This window comes from Saimiri boliviensis, chromosome 2 (assembly GCF_048565385.1).
Source record: "Saimiri boliviensis isolate mSaiBol1 chromosome 2, mSaiBol1.pri, whole genome shotgun sequence".
NCBI classification, from domain to species: Eukaryota; Metazoa; Chordata; class Mammalia; order Primates; family Cebidae; genus Saimiri; species Saimiri boliviensis.
The window spans coordinates 217,983,944-218,009,421 of record NC_133450.1 but is presented as its reverse complement, the minus strand read 5'-3'; the positions used below and the strand labels follow the sequence as shown (position 1 = coordinate 218,009,421).

General features: G+C 40.3%; 1 protein-coding gene across 10 annotated transcripts in view; it reads right to left on the bottom strand.

Moving 5' to 3' along the window:
- The window catches only part of GAPVD1 (GTPase activating protein and VPS9 domains 1), a 101,105-nt gene that overhangs the window by 30,324 nt on the left and 45,303 nt on the right, over positions 1-25,478 (bottom strand). For 5 of the 10 annotated variants that reach the window (XM_074395339.1, XM_074395343.1, XM_074395344.1 and 2 more), the window contains 8 exons: positions 21,747-21,907; positions 14,833-14,962; positions 12,077-12,202; positions 8,885-9,058; positions 6,009-6,149; positions 3,888-4,022; positions 3,326-3,445; positions 1,098-1,178 (listed from right to left, as the gene is read on the bottom strand). In XM_074395339.1, the coding sequence (XP_074251440.1) occupies positions 1,098-1,178; positions 3,326-3,445; positions 3,888-4,022; positions 6,009-6,149; positions 8,885-9,058; positions 12,077-12,202; positions 14,833-14,962; positions 21,747-21,907 (1,068 nt within the window). The remainder of the gene's footprint in view (positions 1-1,097; positions 1,179-3,325; positions 3,446-3,887; positions 4,023-6,008; positions 6,150-8,884; positions 9,059-12,076; positions 12,203-14,832; positions 14,963-21,746; positions 21,908-25,478) is intronic. The other 5 variants (XM_010351359.3, XM_010351361.3, XM_010351360.3 and 2 more) reach the window with 3 other exon arrangements.

Sequence of the window (25,478 nt, the reverse complement as noted above, 5' to 3'; positions counted from 1 at the left end):
TGCAGGGGCTCACACCTGTGATCCCAGTGCTTTGGGAGGCCAAGGAGGGAGGACTACTTGAGCCCAGGAGTTCAAGACCAGTCTAGGCAAGATAGTAAGACCTTGTCTCTACAAAAATTTATAAGAACTAAAAATTTAAAAATAAATAAATAAAATATAAATACAGGGACAATACTACGTACAGGTAGGGTATAAATAAAAGGTTGTACATTTTGAAGTTCTAACACTGCTCTCAGCAAATAATTTTAAAACAGATAAGTATGCAGAGGACGGAAACTTCAAACACAAAAAACTATTAATCTAAACGTTTTTAGTCTGAAGCTATTTTGGCAGGGGGGAGGTGCTGAAGCTATATCTTTTGATAATGAATGAGAGTACTATTACACCTCTTGATTTTTCCTTTTGTTCTACAGTTAAATCATTATAAAAGATAGCCTAAAACAGCGGTTCCCAAATTTTGGTCTCAGGACTTTTTTTTTTTTAAGACAGGGTCTCACTCTGTCACCCTGGCTAAGTGCAGTGGTGCAAACATAGCTCACTGCAGCCTCGACCTCTTGAGCTTAAGTGATCCTCCTGCCTTAGCCTCCCAAACAGCTGTGAGCACAGGTGCACACCACCACACCCAGTTAATTTTTATGTTATTTTTTGTAGAGACAGGGTCTCACCACGTTGTCCAGGTTGTTCCTCCTAGGCTCTGGCACTCCTCCCACCTCGGCCTCTCAAAGTGCTGGGATTATAGGCATGAGCTACCATGCCTGGCCAAGACGTCTTTACAACTTAAAAAAATTATTGACCCTAAGAGCTTTTGTTTATGGTAATTATATCTATTGATATTCCATATTAGAAATTAAAACTGAAGTTTAAATATTTATTAATTCATTTAAACATACCCATTAGAAGGTAATACAAGGGACTCTTTCTCAACCTACTCTGGTTTGGGAAGCTGTCCATTTAAAAAAAAAAAAAAAAAAAATTCTAATGGTAACATTAAAAAGCCTTTTTAAAAAAAAAATAAAAAATATTATTTTCCAAAATAAAAAATGAAAAGAATGACACTATTTAACATTTTTTGCAAATATCTTGAATGTACAGCTTACTAGAACACAGCTGGATTCTCATGTCTGCTTCTGCTTCAATGTGTTGAAAATGTTGTTGTGGCTGAAGTATATAAAGAAAATCTGGCCTCACATAGACATGTAGTTGGAAAAGGAACAATATGTTAGTAGCCTTTTCAGAAAATTGTGGATATTATTCTTTGATACTTTACTACATCTTGAGAAGTAATAGCTTTTTAAAGGATAGCTACAAGGTAGAATTTGAAACCAAATCATCGAACTTTCTGTCCTCTTTTAAACTCACATTCTTCATATCACCGCTAATCTTACTAGCAAAGACTTTAAACAACAGAAAGCTGTCAAACTCATGCAGGTAAACACAAATTTCCAAAATGCTAATTTTTATCCAAAAGTTTGAATTTAATCACTGGCAACAAACTCACTCTATTAGTTGCTTATCTTTAAGTAACAGGATCATTTTATTAATTTTTTTTTTTTTTTTTTAAAGATGGGACCACAGGCTCACACCACACCTGGCTAATTTTTTTATTTTTGTAGAGATGAAGTCTCCCTATGTTGCCCAGGCTGGTGTCAAACTCCTGGGCTCAAGGAGTCCTCCAGCCTCAGCCACTCAAAGTGTTGGGATTACAGGCGTGAGCCACCACGCCTGGCCACACTGTTAATTTTTGAGATGTCTGTCAAATACCCAAGTATGTGTTCATAAGAAATACAGTTTATCTGTCATTCTTTCAAGTAAAAATGATATTTCATGAAAAAAAAAAAAAAAAACATAAACAAGGGGAAAAAAACACTTGCTAGTTAAGCTAACAACTCAAATAATCAAATAACTGCTTCTTAAGACATCTCATTATATCTCAGGTTGCAGTGAAAATGCAATCGGGGTGCTTCCTATTTCTTCACACAGAATATTAAAAAGGTGTATACTCAGGCCAGTGCGGTGGCTCACACCTGTAATCCCAGCACTTTGGGAGGCTGAGGCAGGCAGATCACCTGAGGTTGGGAGTTCAAGATCAGCCTGAGCAACATGGATAAGCCCCACCTCTACTAAAAATGTAAATTAGCCAGCTGTGGTGGCACATGCCTGTAATCCCAGCTACTTGGGAGGCTGAGGCAAGAGAATCACTTGAACCTGGGAGGCGGAGGTTGCAGTGAGTCGAGATCATGCCATTGCACTCCAGCCTGGGCAACAAGAGCAAAACTCCATCTCAAAAAAACAAAACAGTGTACCCTCAAGGGTTGATGTAATTAAGTGATTTTTATTTTTTCATCAAAGACATTCATAAGTAAAACTTCCACTTTTGCCTATGCACCATAAGTACAAATGTCAACATAATGAAAATGGACAATAACTTTGATTTTTATGAAGACAGTTGTGACTTCATCTGCACTCTTCCCTTAAAGGGTCTTAGGACTTCCATAGTCCATGGAGACCATGCTTTGAGACTACTGGTTTAGAACAGAGGTTCTCAATTGGTGGCTATCTTCTCCCACCAAGAGATCATTTTGCAATGTCTAGAGACATTTTTGGTTGTCACAACCCCAGGCGGTAGAAGGTATATGCTACTGGTAGGGGCCAGAGATACTTAAACATCCTAAAATGCCCAGGACGGCCCCCACAACAAAGAATTTCCCAGCCTAAAATGTCAACAATGTAAAGATTTAAAAACCCTGGTTTAGAACAAAAAAATAAAATAAAAATGTAAAAATAGTAAAGGTACCTTAAAACTTACCACTCAATATATAAAACCACTGCTAGCAGTTTGGTATTTCCAGTACTTAATTCATGCATAGGTTTTTAAAAACATTTTATCATCTTGTGTGTAAAATTCTACAAAAATAAACTTTCTATGTAGTATGTTCTAGGTTTTTCTCTAAGTCATTTCATATTCTTTAAAGCATTTTAAAACAGCTACATACATTCTAATAAGTAGTTACATCAAAATTATTTAGCCACTCCATTTTTCAATTTTTAAGTTATTTCTAATTTTCTGCCAATATAAAACGTTATAAAGAAACCTTTGTGCAAAAGACTTTCTCTATACATGGAATTTTTCATTATGACTGATTCCTAAAAGTGGAACTAACCTAACTAAATTTAGAACATGAACATGTAAGGCCTTAAATACATACTGACAAAGTAGATACCAGAGTGCTATATCAATAGATGCTATCACCAGCAACGTGTCATACTGCCAGTTTCAACCATGGATGTGGTCATTTTTTAGGTCATTCTCATTTCCCCCTCTTACCGTGAGTTATTTCATCCATGTCTGGACTAGTAACAGAATCTTTACCCCCAAAATCAGAGCTGCACTCAGATCTCAGGTCTTCAATCTTATTGGGAATATCCTCAGAGGTTGCACTTATGCCTTTAAAAAAAAATAGTCAAAAATAAACAGGAAGAAAAACAAAATAACCACAGAAAGCATATGAAATTTGGAGAAATTTAAACATTCTTGAATTTTGAGTCCGAGTTCTATACATGTGAGTTTAGTATTATATCCTTTATGGTACTATTACTTAAATATACTTACCTTGCTTTACACAACATAATCAGAATCATATGATTCCAAAGTACGACAGGCTACTAAGAACAGAACAGCTGTAGAGAGACTGCCAATTACTTCAATAGGCTCCATAAAGCCACATATTAAGTTCTCTAAGATTTCAGGTGAAATGGAAATAATTCTGTTTCCTGGAAATTGCTCAGCTCTTAAATACAACATATCTCTTTGTAATGACTTTATAAATGGGAGGGGGTACGGGGTGAACACCTTCAAATCCCTATTCCTTAAAACAAGACAGACATACCGGACACAACACTGAGGCCTGGTGTGCTGGGGCGGGAACTGACCTCCCTGACATCCGTATCATCAGATGTGCTACCCAGTCCAGAACAGCTCTCCAGTTCTTGTAGACGTTCCTCCTGCTTTAGGTCTGGAGCCTCTAAACAGAAAAAAAGAGCTGTGTTACATCTGTGATTCTGTTGGCACACCACAATTTCAGCTTTTGTGACCCAGATAAACAAAGCAACCAGGGCATGAATGAAACCAGTGTAAACGGTTTTCTAAGTCTGGGCTAGTTAATAATGCTAGTTAGATTAAGTGTTAAAGAAGTCAAAGTTGTGATTTTCATCCCAAAGCCAGTTCATTGTGCACAGATGAAAACATGGTTTCTAGATCACAAATGTCACAGAGTATGCTACTGGTTAACATGTGAACTGGACAAGTGAGTATGGAATAGCTTGGTATTAAATCAACCACTTCCTAAAAAGTAACTCCTATGAATATTCAATAGCTGGTGAGCTAATTCTATTGTCCCCAACTGGTCTTCAAACAAGGCTAGCATATCTGAATGCTTTAACATTATAAAACAGGCCAACCTCAGTAGCTCACACCTGTAATCCCAGCAATTTGGGAAGCCAAGGCGGACAGATCACCTGAGGTCAGGAGTTCGAGACCAGCCTGGCCAACATGGTGAAACTCTATTGCTACTAAAAATACAAAAATTAGCTGGGCGTGGCGGCAGTTGCTATAATTTCAGCTACTTGGGAGGCTGAGGCAAGAGAATCACTTAAGCCCAGGAGGCAAGGCTGCAGTGAGCCGAAATCACACTACTGCACTCCAGCCTGAGCGACAAGAGTGAGACTCCATCTAAAAAAAAAAATTAAAAAAAAAAATTATAAAACACCTATTAGGATCACTTAATAATTTTTTAACCAGCCGGGCACAGTGGTTCACACCTGTAATCCCAGCAGTTCGGGAGGTTGAGACAGGCGGATCACGAGGTCAAGAGATCGAGACCATCCTGGCAAACACAGTAAAACTCTGTCTCTACTAAAAATATAAAAGTTATCCAGGTGTGGTGGCGGGTGCCTGTAGTCCCAGCTACTCAGGAGGCTGAGGCAGGAGAATTGCCTGAACCCAGGAGGCGGAGGTTGCCGTGAGCTGAGATTGCGCCATTGCACTCCAGCCTGGGTAACAAGAGCGAAACTCCGTCTCAAAATAATAACAATAGTAATTTGAACCAAGTAAATCAACAGAATGTAATGCAGATACATATAATTCCTTATATTTGCATTCTGGTAGTTGACATTTAGTTGAAGGCAAAGATGTGTCTTCATAATCAGTAAAAAAATACCATGCATATACAAAGCACAAAACACTTTATATGCATTTATAATATCTTCTCAATTTCAATGTATTTCAAAAACACATTAAACATGTTTTAGAGGGTCAAGTTCTCCCCATGATAAATCTAAATGTGTTTACTAGGCAAGCACTCGGTTTGAACTGTGTTGCTACTCTTATCCTGTCACGAGTTTGTGGCAGATACTGAACTCAATGACTCACATGGAACTCTGATAAGTTACAGAAAATTGCTTTCAAAATAACTGAAAGCACCTGCCATCATAGTCTACGCTATCTAACAGAGCATTTTCCCTTAATTAACAGAAAATACCCTCAACTTAATTTTCCGTTTGACATTCATAGCAATGTGATTACCTCACCTTTGTAAAATGTGTATTTGGCAGGCATGGTGGCTCACACCTGTAATTCTAGCACTTTGGGAGGCCAAGGTGGGTGGATCACCTGAAGTCAGGAGTTAGAGACTAGCCTGGCCAACATGGTGAAACCCGTCTCTGCTAAAAATACAAAAATTTAGCCAGCATGGTGGTACACATCTGTAATCCTAGCTACTTGGGAGGCTGATGCGAGAAGATCACTGAACTCAGGAGGCAGAGGTTGCAGTAAGTCAAGATCACGCTGCTGCACACTCCAGCCTGGGTGACAGAGGGAGACTCTGTCTTCATTAAAACAAACAAACAAAATGTACATTTGACAAAATATACATAATACAGAAGCTGGGATACCTTGCATTTAATTAAAACTACTGTGTAAATGCAAAAGCAAACAATGATAGCATACTAACCCGAGTCACTTGGCAATACCTCCACACTCCAAGCTTCACTTGTTGTCTCTGATATGGTAGAACCAGTGCAAGGGTCAAGAAGCACTGACCCTGAACCTGGCAGGCACAGCAAACTGCCTAACATGTTCTCTGCTGCTGCACCTGTATAAACGGTGGGAAGCAAAGGGTTAACAAAGATCCTGGTGGAAAGTGCAGTGACAGTGGAGAAAAGCTAAACTAAGCTAACAAAATCTCTGGCCAGGCGCAGTGGCTCACACCTGTAATTCCAGCACTTTGAGAGGCTAAGGCAGGCAGATCACAGTTCAAGACCAGCCTGGCCAATAGGGCAAAACCCCATTCTGCTAAAAATACAAGAATTAGCCAGGTGTGGTGGCGGGTGCCTGCAGTCCCAGCTACTTGAAAAGCTGAGGCACAAGAACCCAGGAGGCAGAGACCGCAGGGAGGTGGAGACTGCAGTGAGCCTAGATGATGCCATTGCCCTCCAGTCTGGGCAATGGTAGTGAGACCCTGCCTCAAAAATAAAAATGGCCATGTCATTTTGGAACTTTGTCTCAAAAACAAAACAAAACAAAACTCCACTCTACCCACCAGTAAAAATACAAAGTTCCGCCAAGCATGTTGGTTCACACCTGTAATCCCAACACTTTGGGAGGCTAAGGCAGGCAGATCACCTGAGGTCGGGATTTCAAGACCAGACTGACCAAGCAAAAACCCCGTCTCTACTAAAACTACAAAATTAGCTGGGAGTGGTGGCACAAGCATGTAGTCCCAGCACTCGAAGGATGAGGCAGGAGAATCACTTGAACCCAGGAGGTGGAGGTTGCAGTGAGCCGAGATTGTGCCATTTATACTCCAGCCTAAGCAGTAAGAGAAAAACTCCATCTCAAAAATAATAAAAAAAATAAAGTTCCCAGTTTGGAACCTTTTCACCGGTCTCCTGCAGTTTACCTCTGACTCTCCAGAGAGACAACACATCATTAAGTGAAGTAATTTCAACTAGCTTTAGCTTTTATTTTTCAGCAAATTTTATAGGGGTCCTTAATATTGTTCTAAAATTTAGAGCCCTACAGGGATTAAAAACATTCAGAGAGATTTAACCACAGAATACTATACTGGCAAAACATATTTTCTTCCAGCACATTAGTCACTATTCAGGGCAATAAAATATATTCATAGGAAAATACACATCTACATAGCAACCTCTCAACTGCAAATACAGCTTATAGCACAAATACAGCTAACTGCCAAGAACAATACTACCATGGCATCTGGAACAAAGTAATGCAAAACCAATTAAAAAATCTATTTACACTACTTAGAAATACAAATCGAAAGTATTAAACATTATTACACATCTGTGTTAAAAATACTCAAGTTCAAAAGGCTTCACTACTTTGGATTAAACCTAATAAAAGAATAATTCTATTTCAGGACATGAAAAAAATTGGAAAAAAGTTAATAATAAAAATTAACTTTTAAAGATATATCATAAAATAATTATAAATAAAATAATGTCTGCAACCTGCCTAAACATAAGGAGGGGAGAGAATAGGGTAGTGGTTAGGAGAACAGAACAAAGCGGGCCATGTGTGTCTAACTGCTGAAGCTAAGTGATGGGTACACTGGGTTCCTCTTTTGTATTTGTTTAAAATGTTCCATGATTTAGATCAGGCGCAATGGCTCACGCCTGTAATCCCACAACTTCAGGAGGCCGAGGTGGGTGGATCACCTGAGGCCAGGAGTTCGAGACCAGCCTGGCCAATATGGTGAAACCCCATCTCTACTAGAAATACAAAAATTAGCTGGGTGTGGTGGTGGGTACCAGTAGCCCCAGCTACTTGGGAGGCTGAGGCAGGAGAACTGCTTGAACCCAGGAGGCAGAGGTTGCAGTGAGCCGAGATCACACCACTGCACTCCAGCCTGGGTGACAGAGTAAGACTCTGTCTCAAATTAAAATAAAAAACCTGTTGGGTACTATGCTCACTACCTGGGTAGAAAAATCATTTGTGTACCAAACCCCAGCAACATACAAGTTGCTGTAACAATTTCCCATGTAACAAATCTGCACATGTACCCGCTGAACCTAAAATAAAAGTTGAAGAAAAATAAATATATAAATTAAATTTTCCATGATTTAAAAACAAAATGAAGATGAGGGTTACAAGACTATATATCTTTCAGAACTCATAAAACAGTATCCAAAAGACTGAATTTTAGTGTATGTACATAACACCTCAATAAATTTCACATTTAAAAAAAAAGAAGAAGGCAGGAGGATCGCTTGAGCTCAGTAGTTTGAGACCAGCCTGGGCAACAAAGAGAGATTCTGTCTCTATTTAAAAAATTAATCAAAATTTAAAAGAAGGAAAAAAAAAAAAAAAAACCCTGGTTACCCTTTGGAATTTAATTAACCTTCCAGAAGCAAATTCATTTTTAAAGAGAACATCAGTATCATATTGTTGTGAAAGATTTTATGGGTATAATCTGTGAGAATTTCCATCTTAAGATAAGGTGTTTAGTCTTAAAAGAAGAATATACTAATCAGAGACAGACTAAGAACTTATACTATGCCCTGCAAACAACACTTGACCAGAATCTAATCCACAACACTGGTTTTTCTCTCTTTTTTTTTTTGGCAGTGGGGAGGAGGATGGGCAAGGGATGGGATTAAATGTAGAAAGAAAAAGCACTACTTAGATTTAAGCAAATAAAAAAGTACACAAATGTCTTGTTCCATACAGTTATCACAGTTTCCCAGATGGTGCTAACACATACACACATTATGTTAACCAGGGCACTGGTACTTCCTCTCATGAAAGGTCAGTGGATTTGAATAACCAAACTGTGATCTTTCAGAGACATTAAATGGCAGTTACCTGCAATTTCTTGCAAACGATCTTCATCAATATTAGGGTCAAAGTCACTTCCCAAGACGTCTGTACTCCAGGTCTCACTCACTGTTTCTGATATGTCCCTATCATCTGTTAATCCCATCATGTCACGAATTTCAAACTTTCTTAGTTTATCATCAAGGTTATCTTGTGTTGTAGCTAACAAAAACAAAATTAAGCACTTTAAAAATAGTAGCACAGCAATGACTTTTTAATCAACTTTAAAGAATTTTATCTTTGAACTTCAAGTTACATATACATATTTTTAATTATTTTAATTTTTTTTGTTCTGTCATCCAGGTTGGAATGCAGTGGCAATCACGGCTCACTGCAGCCTCCACCTCCCAGACGCAAGTGATTCTTCTACCTCAACCTCCCTAGTAGCTGGAACTATAGGCACGTGCCACCATGCCTGGCTAATTATTTTTTGTCTTTTTCATGGAGAAAGGGTTTCGCCATGTTGCCCAGTCTGGTCTTGAACTCCTGGACTCAACTGATTCACCAGCATTGGTCTCCCAAAATGCTGGGATTACATGCATGAGCCACCACACCTGGCCCCCACATAATCTATCATTACTAAGCATGTGATGCTTAGACCTAACTAGACCTAACTAGACCTAGACCTAACTAGACCAGTCAGCTCGCTACCAAATAACTGACTACCAGCTAAGATAAGCAGAGCTCCCTACCCAATCACAGGTGAAAGTACACGCATGAGTGAACTCAGTCCAAATCAGAAGGACCAACGAGTTGACCCATAGACTTGAGGGCAAAAATAAATGTTTTGGGGTGGTATGCTATATAGCATTGTAGTGGCAATAATTAACTGATAAAACCACACTAAATATGTTTTTTTCACTTGACTTGGATAGCTCCCTTCTGCATTTAAGAGTTCTGTTCACCTCCCTAGACCAATTTCCCTCAATTGAGTTCTTTTTTTTTTTGAGACAGTGTAACTCTGGAGCTCAGGCTGGAGTGCAGTGGTAAGATCATGGATCACTGTAGCTTCAACCTCCCTGAGTAGCTGCAACTATAGACACACACCACCACCCTGGGTTTTTTGTTTGTTTGTTTTTGTAGAGACTGGGTCTCCCTATGTTGCCCAAGCTGGTCTTCAACTACTGGGCTCAGGCAATCCTCAGTCTCCCAAAGTGCTGGGACTATCAATTCACTTCTTAATCCAGCATTTCACAAAACATAGACTGCCAACCACCTACCTCAGAATCTCCCAGAAAGCATGTTAAAGAGATGATATTTGTTCAACTTCTTTCATAAGCTCATATGAAAGTTCCTCCACTTATGCAAAGGCCTCCAGTGGATGCCTGAAATTGTGGATAGTACCAAACCCTATATATTCCATGCTTTTTTGATTTGATAAGCAGTGACTAATAGGCAGGTAGTATATATATGGATATGCTGAACTAAAAAATGATTAATGTCAAGGATGAGATAGAGTAAGATTGTGCGAGATTTCATCACATTACTCAGAATGGCACACAATTTTAAATTTATGAATTATTTCTGGAATTTTCCATTTAATATTTTTGCACCAAGGTTGCCTGTGGGTAACTGAAACCACAGAAGGTGAAACCATGGATAAGAAGGTACTACTTTATTATTTGAGTTTTCTCTGTTATTTGCAACAAACTTAATCCTAACTGATACACTGATAAACCAATCCAGTAAAATACAGCATTACTTTTTCCAAGCCACACACATTCCAATGATAATACTCTTTTTCTTTCTAAAACTTGACTGAACCAGAATTTCTAGAAGTACGACTTAGGAAACAAAATTTTTAAAAAGCTAACCAGGTAATTCTTATGCATGCTAAAGCATAAAAATCACTGTCTCAAATCTAGTTGAGGGCGTAATCTTTTTTTTTTTTTTTTTTTTTTGAGACGGAGTCTTCCTCTGTCAACCAGGCTAGAGTGCAGTAGAACCATCTGGCTCACTATAACCTCTGCCTCCCAGGTTCAAGTGATTCTCCTGCCTTAGTCTCCCAAGTAGCTGGGATTACAGGCACCCGCCACCACATCCAGCTAATTTTTGTATTTTTAGTAAAGACAGGGTTTTCACTATCATGGCCAGACTGGTCTCGGGCTCCTGACCTCCGAATCCCAAAGTGCTGGGATTACAGGCTTGAGCAACCGCACCCAGTCCATCTTTTCTTTTTTAGACAGAGTCTTGCTCGGTCACCCAGGCTGGAATGGAGTGACTCAATCTCAGCTCAATGCAACCCCCTGCCTCCTGGGTTCAAGCAATTCTCATGCCTCGGCCTCCCGAGTAGCTGGGATTACAGGCACCAGCCACCTCGCTTGGCTAATTTTTTTATTTTTAGTAGAGACAGGTTTCACCATGTTGGCCAGTATGCTCTTGAATTCCTGACCTCACCTGCCTGCCTCTGCCTCCCAAAGTACTGGAATTACAGGCATGAGCTATTACACCTGGCTGAGGGCATCAACTTAAATAAACAAATCCAAAAAAGTTTTTCAACTTAATCTTCCTAAGGCATCTTACTTCCTCATCCTCACTGAATCAAAAGCCTTCAGTGACTTCCAGCTTGCTACTAAAATACTGACATCCTTCTTTCCACAACAGAAATTCACCTACTCTTTAATCTCTACCTCACCCTATTTCCCTAACTGATACCTGAATAAGTACTATGGTTTCTCACCTCTTTGACTTGCTTATATTTGTCATTCACCTAGAATGACCTATCTCCAAATTCTGCCCAGGCAATGCCAGCCAGCCATTAAGGCTAGTATTCTCTTCCAGTAAGCTTTCCCTATACTTTCAACCATATGTATCTCTCACTCAGAACTGCCAAAACACATTTATGATACCTTTAATCAATTGTGTATTATTCTTTCCCGATTCTAAGTTCCTTGAGCCTTGAGTATTTACTTCGTATCTCCAAAAGATTACAGAATTAAAATATCAAATATTACAGAATTTAAAGTAATGTATATTAATTATTCAATGTAACTTAGGCCTAAACAATCTACTTACCAACTAAATACATTTTGAAAAACTGAAAGAATGATGAATAAATGCAAGTTTAATGGTGACTATATAATCTCTTACTGAACAAAGTCAACAATGTAAACACACTGCTCATCCTGCAATCAGATAAATTCTTTGCTACTTAAGCAATTGTGTTCAACTTCACTTTACCTTGCTCATGCTCTAACAGTTGTAGAGCTTCAACTCCATTACTCCCGGAAGGTCCTGCTCCAAGTTCTGACACAGACTCTCCTTCTAGGTCTAGGGAGGACACTGAATTGGAGCGATTTGAAGGACCTAGAGAAATGTTTATACTGTGAGCAATCTTTATAAAACAGTCATGAGCCACCATACAATTTTTCATGCCTTAAAGACTAAAAACTGACTAAAGTGTTTTTAATGCTGCCTTTATACCTTAAAAAAACACATGCCCTTTGAGACAGAAATTCTGCTTCTAGGAATTTATCCTAAGGTGCTAATAAAAAATTAATCTGCTAGGCACAGTGGCTGACACCTTGTAATCTCAGCACTTTAGGAAGCCAAGGTGCATTGATCACCTGAGGACAGGAGTTGGAGACCAAGCTGACCAACATGGTGAAACCTCATCTCTACTAAAAATACAAGAATTAGCCGGGCTTGGTGGTGCATGCCTGTAATCTCATCTACTCAGGAGACTGAGGCAAGAGAATCACATGAACTGGGGAGGCCGAGGTTGCAATGAGCCAAGATCGCACCATTGCACTGGCATGATCTCAGCTTGGGCAATAAAAGTGAGATTCCGTCTCAAAAAACAAATTAATCTAAGGTTGCTTGTTGCAGAGCTTCTTTTTTTTTTTTTTGAGATAGAGTCTCACTCTGTCACCCAGGCTGGAGTGTAGTGGCTCGATCCCAACCCACCGCAACCTCCGCCTCCTAGGTTCAAACAATTCTCCTGCCTCAGCCTCCTGAGTAGCTGGGATTATAGGTGTGTACCGTGACCACGCCCAACTAACTTTTGTATTTTCAGTACAGACAAGGTTTCACCATGTTGGTCAGGCTGGTCTCAAATTCCTGACCTCATGATCCACCTTCCTCGGACTCCCAAAGTGCTGGGATTACAGGTGTGAGCCCACTTTTTTTCTTTTTTTTTTTTTAAGACAAAGTCTTGCTCTGTTACCCAGGTTGGAGTGCAGTGGCACGATCTTGGCTCACTGCAACCTCCGCCTCCCGGATTCAAGCAGTTCTGCTTCAGCCTCTCCAGTACCTGGGACTACAGATACACGCTGCCACACCCAGCTAATGTTTTGTATTTTTTTTTTTTTTTTTTTGAGACGGAGTTTCGCTCTTGTTACCCAGGCTGGAGTGCAATGGCGCGATCTCAGCTCACCGCAACCTCTGCCTCCTGGGTTCAGGCAATTCTCCTGCCTCAGCCTCCTGAGTAGCTGGGATTACAGGCACGCACCACCACGCCCAGCTAGTTTTTTGTATTTTTTTTAGTAGAGACGGAGTTTCACCATGTTCACCAGGATGGTCTTGATCTCTCGACCTCGTGATCCACCTGCCTCGGCCTCCCAAAGTGCTGGGATTACAGGCTTGAGCCACTGCGCCCGGCCGTTTTGTATTTTAATACGAACAGGGTTTCACCGTGTTGCCCAGGCTGGTCTCAAACTCCTCAGCTCAGGTAATCTGCTTGCCTCTGCCTCTCAAAGTGCTGGGATTACAGGCACAACCCACCATGCCCAGCCCAAAGCTTCTATGTCTGAAAAGTGGAAGCAATCTACAGATTTAATCATAGAAGAAAGTTGAAAAAACTGATATGCCTATGTGAGTTAAGGAAAACAGCCATGAAAACCACGTTATTTAAGAATGTTAGGCTGGGTGCCGTGGCTCTCGCCTGTAATCCCAGCACTTTGGGAGGCCAAGAAGGGTGGAGCACCTGAGGTCAGGGGTTCACGACCAGCCTGAACAACATGGTGAAACCTCACCTCTACTAAAAATAAAAAATAAAAAATAAAAAATAAATAGCATGGTGGCAGAGGTCTGTAATCACAGCTACTTGGGAAGCTGAAGCAGGAGAATCGCTTGAACCCAGCAGGCAGAGGTTGCATTGGGCGGAGATCATGCCACTGCACTCCAGCCTGGGTGACAGAGCAAGACTCTGTCTCAAAAAAAAAATAGAATATTAAATTACAAAGGGAAATGTTAACGTCAGTTTAATAATAGTTGAAAAGTTTACAAAATAGAAATCTGATTTTGCTACAATCTAAAATGTCAACTGCTATTAAAAAAAACTGAGATTGTAGGTGATTCTACTTCTCTATTTTCTAGAACATATATTACATGTGTTATTTTTGAAAAGTTAGATTAAAACATGAAGTTATTATATGTTTCTTTTTAAATGTCAGTAAATTTGAACTATATTTTCTTGACCAAAAAAAATTGGTCCTAGTAAGCAAATGACATATTCTCACTTCACAATCTTGGCTTTGAATTTTCTTTTTAATATCTATTTCCATTGTATCCTGCTTCATAAAGGTGTGTGAGTGTGAGTAGCAGAATACAGAACATTTAAGACTATATGAAACATCATGAATTACTAGTAAGTCAATTTTTTCCCGTTTAGACATGCATCATGTCCTTCTAAAGGAGCTCTATAAGCTTTGGTATATGTTAACACTGGAGAAACAAAACTTGCTATTATTCCATTTAAGTCTGAATAAAGACTTATATCTTCTCCATTTTATATGACCAAAGGCATCTTGCAATCTTAATTTTATTCAGGAAACAATCTTTACAGCCAACTGTTCAAGCTCATTAGAGGAAATCTTCATTAGTCTCCTCCGTGAGAGGCACAGATGGTACAATTATAATTTATAAGGCTCCTTTAAAAAACACAAAACAAAATATTACTTGAATCACACAATTCCTTGAATGAAGTAACCCTTCACCTTCAGATATTCCTTCCAGATTATCACTGCAGAGGGAAAAGCGCAAGGTTTTATCAGGTTTACCATGGAGTTTGTTTTCATCAACAGGGACATCTCCTTGTCCTCCATCTGAAAGCTGCATGTTTAGGACCTAAAAAATAAAATGTAAATTTTGGTTTACCAACAGAAAGACTACTGATAAGGAAACAAACCACAGCAAATGCATATTTAACTCCTTAATCTTAAATTACCAATTTTTAACTACAAACCCATTTAGAAGGTCTGTCAAGCTTTTAAATATCTGTGGAATAAGCCGGGCGCGGTGGCTCAAGCCTGTAATCCCAGCACTTTGGGAGGCTGAGGCGGGTGGATCACGAGGTCAAGAGATCAAGGCCATCCTGGTCAACATGGTGAAACCCCATCTCTACTAAAGATACAAAAAAATTAGCTGAGCATGGTGGCACATGCCTGTAATCCCAGTTACTCAGGAGGCTTAGGCAGGAGAATTGCTTGAACCCAGGAGGCGGAGGTTGCGGTGAGCCGAGATCGCGCCATTGCACTCCAGCCTGGGTAACAAGAGCGAAACTCCGTCTCAAAAAAATATATATATATATATCTGTGGAATAAAAGTGTATCAATTAAAGCAACTGAAGCTATGCCTTTCCGTTACCCTACTAGTGTCAAGACTGAACAGGCAACCACAAACAAGATGAGTAGTGATGAGAATTAAACAAATCAGAGGTCTTTAGTGTTAGCGCGCCGGTCCTTCTAATTCTGTCACGTGTCAACTATGTAACCTTGGATAGACAAGTTATTTAAATTCTCTAAGCCTCAGTTTCTTCATCTATAAAACGGTGATAGTAACAGTATATATGCCATGTAATTGCTGAAAATTAAGTAAAAAGATGTACATAAAACAGTTGGCATGTGACAAATCTGCAAAATTAAAATAAATAAAAGTAAATAAACATGCGATATTTAAATAAAGTAAATAAACAAAAGTAAATAAATTCAACTAAAAGGAAAAATGTAATCATGTTATTTTGTAGCCACCGAAGATTTAATCTATCTAGTTTGAACGCCCACTTAATCACAACATACAGGGCCACAAAAGTCCATACCGGAAACTGAAGTATGACTTCACAATCCTCTCCAGCTTAGATATCACGGCCTTTTTATACTGCTTTTCTATTTACCAGATGATTTCCAAATAACATAATTACTTCTCACTACTCCCTACAAGCCTAGTACAACTCAGGTCTGTATGTATAGCTCCACCTTAATGAAGAACCGAGTACTTTGTTGAGAGTCACATAGCGTGTTTTAGGCACACCTGAGACTGGAACTCAGAGGCCGTGGCTCCCTTGGCTGTTGCTAAAATATGAAGGAAGAATAGCGCCCTCACTTACCAAAAAAAAAAAAGTTCTCACCACATAAAATGAAAAATATGTGAGGTAATACATGTTATTTAGCTTTTCCACAATGTATATCAAAATACGTATACTAGCCGGGCGCGGTGGCTCAAGCCTGTAATCCCAGCACTTTGGGAGGCCGAGGCGGATGGATCACAAGGTCGAGAGATCGAGACCAACCTGGTCAACATGGTGAAACCCCGTCTCTACTAAAAATACAAAAAATTAACTGGGCATGGTGGTGCGTGCCTGTAATCCCAGCTACTCAGGAGGCTGAGGCAGGAGAATTGCCTGAACCCAGGAGGCGGAGGTTGCGGTGAGCCGAGATCGTGCCATTGCACTCCAGCCTGGGTGACAAGAGCAAAACTCCGTCTCAAAAAAAAAAAAAAAAAACGTATACTATAAATAGACACAATTTTTGTCAGCTAAAACATAAATGATTTTTAAAAAGAAAAAATACACACTCTTGGTTGTTGTTTTGGCTCTGAGTAAATTAAAGGTTTTTAAATGGTTTTATACATTTACACATGATGCCTTTGAATACAGATTTTTTTGGCTGGGCATGGTGGACACACCTGCACACCTGCAATCCCAGCACTTTGGGAAGCCTAGTCAGGCAGATCATCTGTGGTCACGTGACCAACATGGGGCCTGACCAACAAGGAACCCCATCTCTACTAAAAATACAAAAATTAGCCAGGCATGGTGGCGTGTGCCTACAATCCCAGGTACTTGGGAAGCTGAGGCAGGAGAATCACCTGAACCCTAGAGGCGGAGGTTGCAATGAGCTGAGATTGCAGCACCACACTCTAGCCTGGGGAAAGTGACTTCATCCCCCACCCGCAAAAAAAAAGACTTTTTTTTTTTTCTATTTGCTTGAAATTAAATAGACATAAAAGTTTTATTTATTAAAAAAAAAATTTAGGCTGGGCACGGTGGCTCAAGCCTGTAATCCCAGCACTTTGGGAGGCTGAGGCGGGTGGATCACGAGGTCGAGAGATCGAGACCATCCTAGTCAACATGGTGAAACCCCGTCTCTACTAAAAATACAAAAAATTAGCTGGGCATGGTGGCACGTGCCTGTAATCCCAGCTACTCAGGAGGTTGAGGCAGGAGAATTGCTTGAACCCAGGAGGCGGAGGTTGTGGTGAACCGAGATCTCGCCATTGCACTCCAGCCTGGGTAACAAGAGTGAAACTCCGTCTCAAAAAAAAACAAAAACAAACAAACAAAAAAAACTTTTTTCCTGTGAATGGGCCATATTTTTTGTTTGTTTATATGCCTCATAAGTTTTGCTGAAAGCCAGACATTTTAAATATTATAAAGTGACCATTAAAAAGTCAGGAAACAGGCCGGGCGCGGTGGCTCAAGCTTGTAATCCCAGCACTTTGGGAGGCCGAGGCGGGTGGATCACGAGGTCGAGAGATCGAGACCATCCTGGTCAACAAGGTGAAACCCCGTCTCTACTAAAAATACAAAAAATTAGCTGGGCATGGTGGCACGTGCCTATAATCCCAGCTATTCAGGAGGCTGAGGCAGGAGAATTGCCTGAACCCAGGAGGCGGAGGTTGTGGTGAGCCAAGATCGTGCCATTGCACTCCAGCCTGGGTAACAAGAGCGAAACTCCGTCTCAAAAAAAAAAAAAAAGTGAGGAAACAGATGCCAGAAAGGATGTGAAGAAACAGGAACTGTTGGTAGGAGTATAAATTAATTCAACCATTGTGGAGGACAGTGTGGCAATTCCCCAAGGATCTAGAACTAGAAATACCATTTGACTCAGCAATCCTATTACTGGGTATATACCCAAAGGATTATAAATCATTCTTCTATAAAGACACATGCACACGTATGTTTACTGCATCACTATTCACAATAGCAAACATGTGGAACCAACCCAAATGTCCATCAATGATAGACTGGATAAAGAAAATGTGGCACATATACACCAAGGAATACTATGCAGTCACAAAAAAGGGTGCATTCATGTCCTTTGCAGGTACATGGATGAAGCTGGAAACCATCATTCTCAGCAAACTAACACAGAAATGGAAAACCAAGCACCACATGTTCTCACTCATAAGTGGGTGCTGAATAATGAAAATACATGGACACAGGGAGGGGAACATCACACACCAGGGTCTGCTGGTGGGTGGGGAACAAGAGATAGCATTAGGAAAAATACCTAATGCTACACAGATAGCATTTGTCAAAAGTTGTAGATGTCAATGACAGGTTGATGGATGCAGCAAACCACCATGGCACATGTATACCTATGTAACAAACCTGCATGTTTTGCACATGCAACCCAGAACTTAAAGTATAATTTAAAAAATAATAAAATAAATAAATAGATATTATAATGTAGCAATTCTGGAAATCAGATTTTATCTCTTAACCCCCAGAGTTGATTGTTGCTGGTTGTTGTGGTGACTGTTTATTTAATGACCTCTCTAAATTTTCTGTCATGTGTGGCCGCTTAAGTTTCTGTTCTGTTAGCTTAGTGGTCAGCAAGTGATTTGGCAGATTTAGTACCTGGAATAAAATAAAACAAAACATTTCCGGCCGGGCGCAGTGGCTCACGACTGTAATCCCAGCACTTTGGGAGGCCGAGGTGGGTGGATCATGAGGTCAAGAGATCGAGACCATCCTGGTCAACATGGTGAAACCCCGTCTCTACTAAAAATACAAAAAATTAGCTGGGCATGGTGGCACGTGCATGTAATCCCAGCTACTCAGGAGGCTGAGGCAGGAGAATTGCCTGAATCCAGGAGGCAGAGGTTGCGGTGAGCCGAGATCATGCCATTGCACTCCAGCCTGGGTAACGAGAGCGAAACTCCGCCTCAAAAAAAAAAAACATTTCCAAGTCTTTGAAGATTGGTTCTGTGTTGGGGCACTTCAACACTTAGCCAGGCAGTTAGCAGCTGTACTTTACCCTTCACTTCCTGCTTGGGTTCAGCCTGAAGGTTAGTTAGCAGTGACAGCTTGGGTCTTCTAAAGTCTTTCCTGAGCACATGACCAGCCCCAGGCATGTGTACAATCTTCTAGATTCCCCAGAACACGTGGAAGCTTTTCAGAGCCTTTGTGCCCCCAGTATCTCCTTCCCCAGCCTCTTCCTTCATAAGCATTTGGATCTGTCTGCTGCTTGCCCTAACAGTTACCCCTTAATGCAGGCAGAAACAACGAATATATCTGCTTTTCAATACTTTTGACAAATGCCACCTGTGTAGCTGCCTCAGCCCTGGGAAATATCAGAGGCAGGCAAAACAAAGCCAAGCCCTTGAGACAATCTTTGAGGATCTATCAAACAGATCAAAATACACAACCATGATGCTTTCAAAATAAAGTCCACATTCCTCCCTCAAGTACCTCAAGCACACTGCACAGGAACACCAGCTGTTGTCTTCAAAGCAGGTATTGGACTAGGGGTTGAGAATGGTAACAGGGTAGGATCACAGAGCTCTCTTAACAAAATTCAGCAGTTTTTTCTTCATTAAGCATTCCCTTGCTAAAAGTTTTTTATTAGATTCCAGAGTTCTGAATAAGTTGATTCTGACAGTTTTTGGCAGCTTATTTGTATGTGTGTGTAGAGGGATGGAGTTTGGGAGTTTGCTGGTCCTCTTTCCTACGGGGGATTATGTCATAGTCCCAAACACAGCTTTACCAACCACCATCACTTTATCAATCACTAAAATTGGCCTCTTGTTCCTAGACCATTCACAAATTTTCTTGAATAATAAGCAATCACTGTTGAATATAAGATGTCGCTACTTTTTAAGGAGGTCACAATTCTATGAGAAGAGACTCCTCCTATCTTTAGGGAGTCAAGATTTCTTCTTTTCTTTTTATTTCTTTTTTCTGTGTTTTTTGTTGTTGTCTTTGGCGGGGGGGGTTGTTTTGGTTTTGGTTTTTTTTTTGAGACAGAGTTTCACTCTTGTTGCCCAGGCTGGAGTGCAATGGGGCAAGGGGGCGATCTCAGCTCACTGCAACCTCCACCTCCTGGGTTCAAGCAATTCTCCTGTCTCAGCCTCTCAAGCAGCTGAAATTACATGCATGCACCACCACGCCTGGCTAATTTTGTATTTTTAGTAAGGACGGGGTTTTACTATGTTGGTCAGGCTGGTCTCAAACTCCTGACCTCAAGTGATTCACCCACCTCAGCCTCCCAAAGTGCTGGGATTATAGGTGTGAGCCACCATGTCTGGCCTTCTTCTTTTCATGTGCATTTAAGCCAAGTGGTTTTGTTACAAATATCTTAAAAATGATTCCCACACCTTGAAACCAGTTTCTTTCTTTTTTTTTTTTTTTAAAGACGGAGTTTCACCGTGTTGGTCAGGCTGGTCTTGAACTCCCGACCTCAGGTGATCTGCCCGCCTTGACCTCCAAAGTGCTTGGATTACAGGCGTGAGCCACCACACCCGGCCTCAAACCCATTTCTTAAAAAAATTTTATTTTCTTAGTTTTCCATTATCCTTCCATTTTTTCCCGACCAGCCAAAAAATACAACATGTATCTTGAGATGTATTTCAACATATTTTTGGCTCTTTAATCAAGGAATACTACTCGTATGCCACTATAAAAAAAACAAACACAAACTGGAAAAGTGACTTGCTACAAGTCACTGGAAAACTCTCTTCAATTTCTATACCACAGTCTCCTGGCTTCATCTCTCTTCTGCTTCTGCTAGAAAAATTCCTTTTGCTTGGACCTATTCACCAACTTCAGTGCCACAGATGTATTAATGTGAAGGGCCTCACAACTGTTCACAGGGAGCTTACCATGTGATGATGTGTCATGGTGGGACCACTGAAGATAACAAAGAATTAAGCATTAAATTCATTGGCCAGGCATGGTGACTCACACCTGTAATCCCAGCACTCTGGGAGGCCGAGGTGAGTGGATTACTTGAGGTCAGGAGTTCAAGACCAGTCTGGCCAACATGGCAAAACCCTGTCTCCACTAAAAATACAAAATTACCCAGGCGTGGTGGTGCATGCCTGTAAGCCTAGCTACTCGGGAGGCTGAGGCAGAAGAATTGCTTGAACCCAGGACGGAGAGGGTACATTGAGCCAAGATCACACCATTGCACTCCAGCCTGGGCAAGAGAGTGAGACTCCACCTCAAAAAAAAAAAAAAAAGAAAAAAAATTACTGCTATGATCTGAATGTCTGTGCTCCCCCAAAATCTGTTATGTCGAAATTCTAACCCCCAAGGTGATGCTATTTGGAGATGGAGCCTTTTGGGAGGTGATTAGATCATGAAGGCAGGCCCCTCACAAATGGGATAAGTGCCCTTATAAAACAGGCCCAAAGACATAGCAAGAATATATCATCTATGAATCAGTAAAAGGATCCTCATGAGACAATGAATCTGCCTTGACTACAGACTTCCTGGCCTCTACAAATATGAGAAATAAATTTCTGCTGTTTATAAGCCACCTGGCCTCTGGTATTTTGTTATAGCAGCCTGTATGGACTAAGAAATGAATACTGATTTATAGAAGCAACTGACCAAGTAACTTCATACCTCGTTTTCTGACATCATCCCTGGAGTAAGCTGAGGACCTGTCCCTAAGGAAATGACCAACACCTCTTCTGGTTGCACCTCCTGGATGGTTTCTTGAGATGATCCTTCATGGTCCACATGTAGGTCCATTAGCATATTGGTGCGGCTTCTGCTTCGAGTTGCTAATAAAAAATTTCAAATAAAATAATTTAGAGAAATAGACAAATGAAGAAAATGGTATGCTAAATATGAAAATAGATTTTCTTTTTTTTTTTTTTTTTTTTTTTTTGAGATGGAGTTTCGCTCTTGTTACCCAGGCTGGAGTGCAATGGCGCGATCTCGGCTCACCGCAACCTCCACCTCCTGGGTTCAGGCAATTCTCCTGCCTCAGCCTCCAGAGTAGCTGGGATTACAGGCACGCGCCACCATGCCCAGCTAATTTTTTGCACCTTTAGTAGAGACGGGGTTTCACCATGTTGACCAGGATGGTCTCGATCTCTTGACCTCGTGATCCACCCGCCTCGGCCTCCCAAAGTGCTGGGACTACAGGCTTGAGCCACCGCGCCCGGCGAAAATAGATTTTCTATTAGTGCAGAACATTTGCACATGCACAAAACAATAGTGGTGAAAATACAAATAAGAAAAAACAAAACAAAAAACAAGATCCTTCAAGTTACACTACTAATAAAGATTCTCCTTCAAAACTGATGATCAAGAACAGTGATCCAAGTCCATGTGACAGGAACTGCCACATAGATGACCACGTCTGCAAACAGCAAACATGTCCCAATCAATTTAAGATTTGGAGTGATATTTGTTATCTTTTTAAGATACCTTAACTATTTATCCTATAAAATGATTTAACTGCTACAGATAACTGAACTTCCTCTTTCAGGAGTTTGAGACCAGCCTGGCCAACACGGTGAAACCTCATCTCTACTAAAAATACAAAAAATTAGCCAGGTGTGGTGGCAGACACCTGTAATCCCAACTACCTGGGAGGCTGAGGCAGGAGAATCACTTAATCCAGGAGGTGGAGGTTGCAGTGAGCCAAAATTGCACCCTTGCATTCCAGCCTGGGGGGTTACAGAGTGAGACTCCGTCTCAAAAAAAAAAAAGAAAAGTTTACATTTTATTTCAGAGGGCAATAAAATTCAGTAGAACCAGAATACTAAATAGAAATTATCTTTTGGTGCAAAATAATAAAAAATATAGACATAAAGCAAAAACAACTTGGAGCAGCAAAAGTCAACTTCATGTTGTATAAAAGCTGACCTACTTCAAGACAGAAAGAGGCAGAAATACAAACAATCGTCTTTCTTTACAATACTGATTAATGTTCATTAATCACTTTTAGTCTGAAAATTCAGAGCACACATCAATTTCCAAGTCTAAAATAGGCCTACTCATATCTTTATTTGCTCACCCTATCTTCTACTGAGTTGAAAATTTAAATTAAAGCTCATGAATAGATCTATGAATCTTAAGTAACAAACTCTTATTTTATTTTACTTTTTTTGTTAAGAGACAGGGTTTCACCGTGTTGCCCAGGCTGGTCTCAAACTCTTGAGCTCAGACAATCCATCCACCTTGGCCTCCCAAAGTGCTAGGATTACAGGCGTGAGCCACTGCGCCCAGCAACAAACTCTTAAATTTATAAAAATGCAAGTCATTAAATGTAGCAATTTACATAAAGTAAAGCAATATGCACATGAAACATACTTTTATAAACTATTTCTTAAGTAAAATTATAAAAGAAAAGGAAGAACAGCCTATTACCCACCAAACGGGGTTACTAGTGTAATATGAGCAGTAATATTGGTAGCTGAGGAATCCCAAGCAGTGATGGCTGCTAATTGTTGTGCTGGGTTGCGAAAGCATTAAATAGAAAGAAAATCAACCCTCTGAACAATGGACACACTTTTAAAAATACAAAATAAATACAATAGCCAGGTAACATGACTATACAAAACAATACTGGGCATACATTTGAAATTCACTTTCCATCAGACTCATATTTAATGACACTTTCAGATAATGAGAAATTTTAAAAAGTAATGTATAGCAGTGAACAATGAAAAAATCTCTGATTTACTAAAAATCATTTACTTCATCATGTGAACAGAGTGCACACAGCCCCTAATATTAAAAACCATTAAGTGGCCGAGTGTGGCGGCTCACGCCTGTAATCCCAGCACTTTGGGAGGCCGAAGTGGATGGATCACCTGAGGTCAGGAGTTCAAGACCATTGTGGCCAACATGGCGAAACCCCATCTCTACTAAAAATATAAAAATTAGCCAGGCGTGGTGGCAGGTACCTGTAATCCCAACTACTGGGGAGGCTGAGGCAGGAGAATTGCTTGAACTCGGGAGGCGGAGATTGCAGTGAGCCGAGATTGCATCACTGCACTCCAGCCTGGGCAACAAGAGTGAGACTCCATCTCAAAAAACAAACAAACAAACAAAAAAAAAACAACTATTAGGTGCAAAACTCCTTTTTTATTTTAATTTTGAAAACTGACATAACGCAATGATGCAGTAAGACAGACTTGAAGAGTATAATGCCACACTCCTGTTGATGATACAATTTCACATTATGTTAAATATAAGGTAGAGGCCGGGTGTAGCGGATCACACCTGTAATCCCAGTGCTCTGAAGGCCGAGGCGGGCAGATCACGAGGTCAGGAGTTCGAGACCATCCTGGCCAACATGGTGAAACCCCATCTCTACCAAATATATAAAAAATTAGCCCGGCGTGGTGGCAGTTGCCTATACTCCCAGCTACTTGGGAGGCTGAGGTAGGAGAATCACTTGAACTCGGGAGGCGGACGTTGCAGCCAGTCAAGGCCATGCCACTGCACTCCAGTCTGAGCAACAGAGCAAGACTTCATCTCAAAAAACACACAAATATAAGGTAGACTTAATTTTAAGAAACTGGCAGTTCTTAACAAATCAGCTCAAGAAGTTTAAAAGTAAAATCCCTCTCTTCAAAATGCATAAATTAAAAAGAACTATGTTCACTTAAGTGTTGCCGAGTTCCTCATTACAATTAGGCAGGCACTAAGATACTCCTGTTCCCCGCCCTAAATGCTTTGGCCCTGTCTTACTTTGTCTAACTCCCACTTACCCTTCAACACAAGTGCAAGTCGGCTTCACCTGCTCCAAGACCTTCTCCTAATACCACCACCATTTGGCTAAGTTAGCTGTCCCCATAACCCTGTACCTATCTCCTCAGAACACTTAGTATGCTGAAAGATACTAGTCTCCTCTTATTCTCCCTAACTAAGCTATCAACAGCCAACTTGACAGTAAGGGCAGGTCCTAATGGTCTTTGCATCCAGTATCTATCACAGTGCTCATGTGCAAGACACATCCACTCTCACGGGACTTTTGTGTGGATTAAATGAAACATTTATAAAGTGCCTACCCAGTGTCTGGGACACGGTATAGGCTCAATTAATTTTTTTGTAGATAGATAGATAACAAATATTAACCAAGCAAATAAAGCTACATTAAATAGAATTCTTAAATAAACAAACTTAAAAAAATAAAATGAAACTTTTGCTTTATTTTATAACATTAAGGTATCTTAGCTCAGCTGATAAAAAGACATTTATGAAAATAATAATAGAAAAATAGTAACTATTATTTTCCACTTTATCGACAGAAACTTATAAAATAATATTGTTTGTTATATTATTTAGAACTTTGTAGAAAGGAGGGGGCTATATAATTTTTTTTTGAAACAGGGT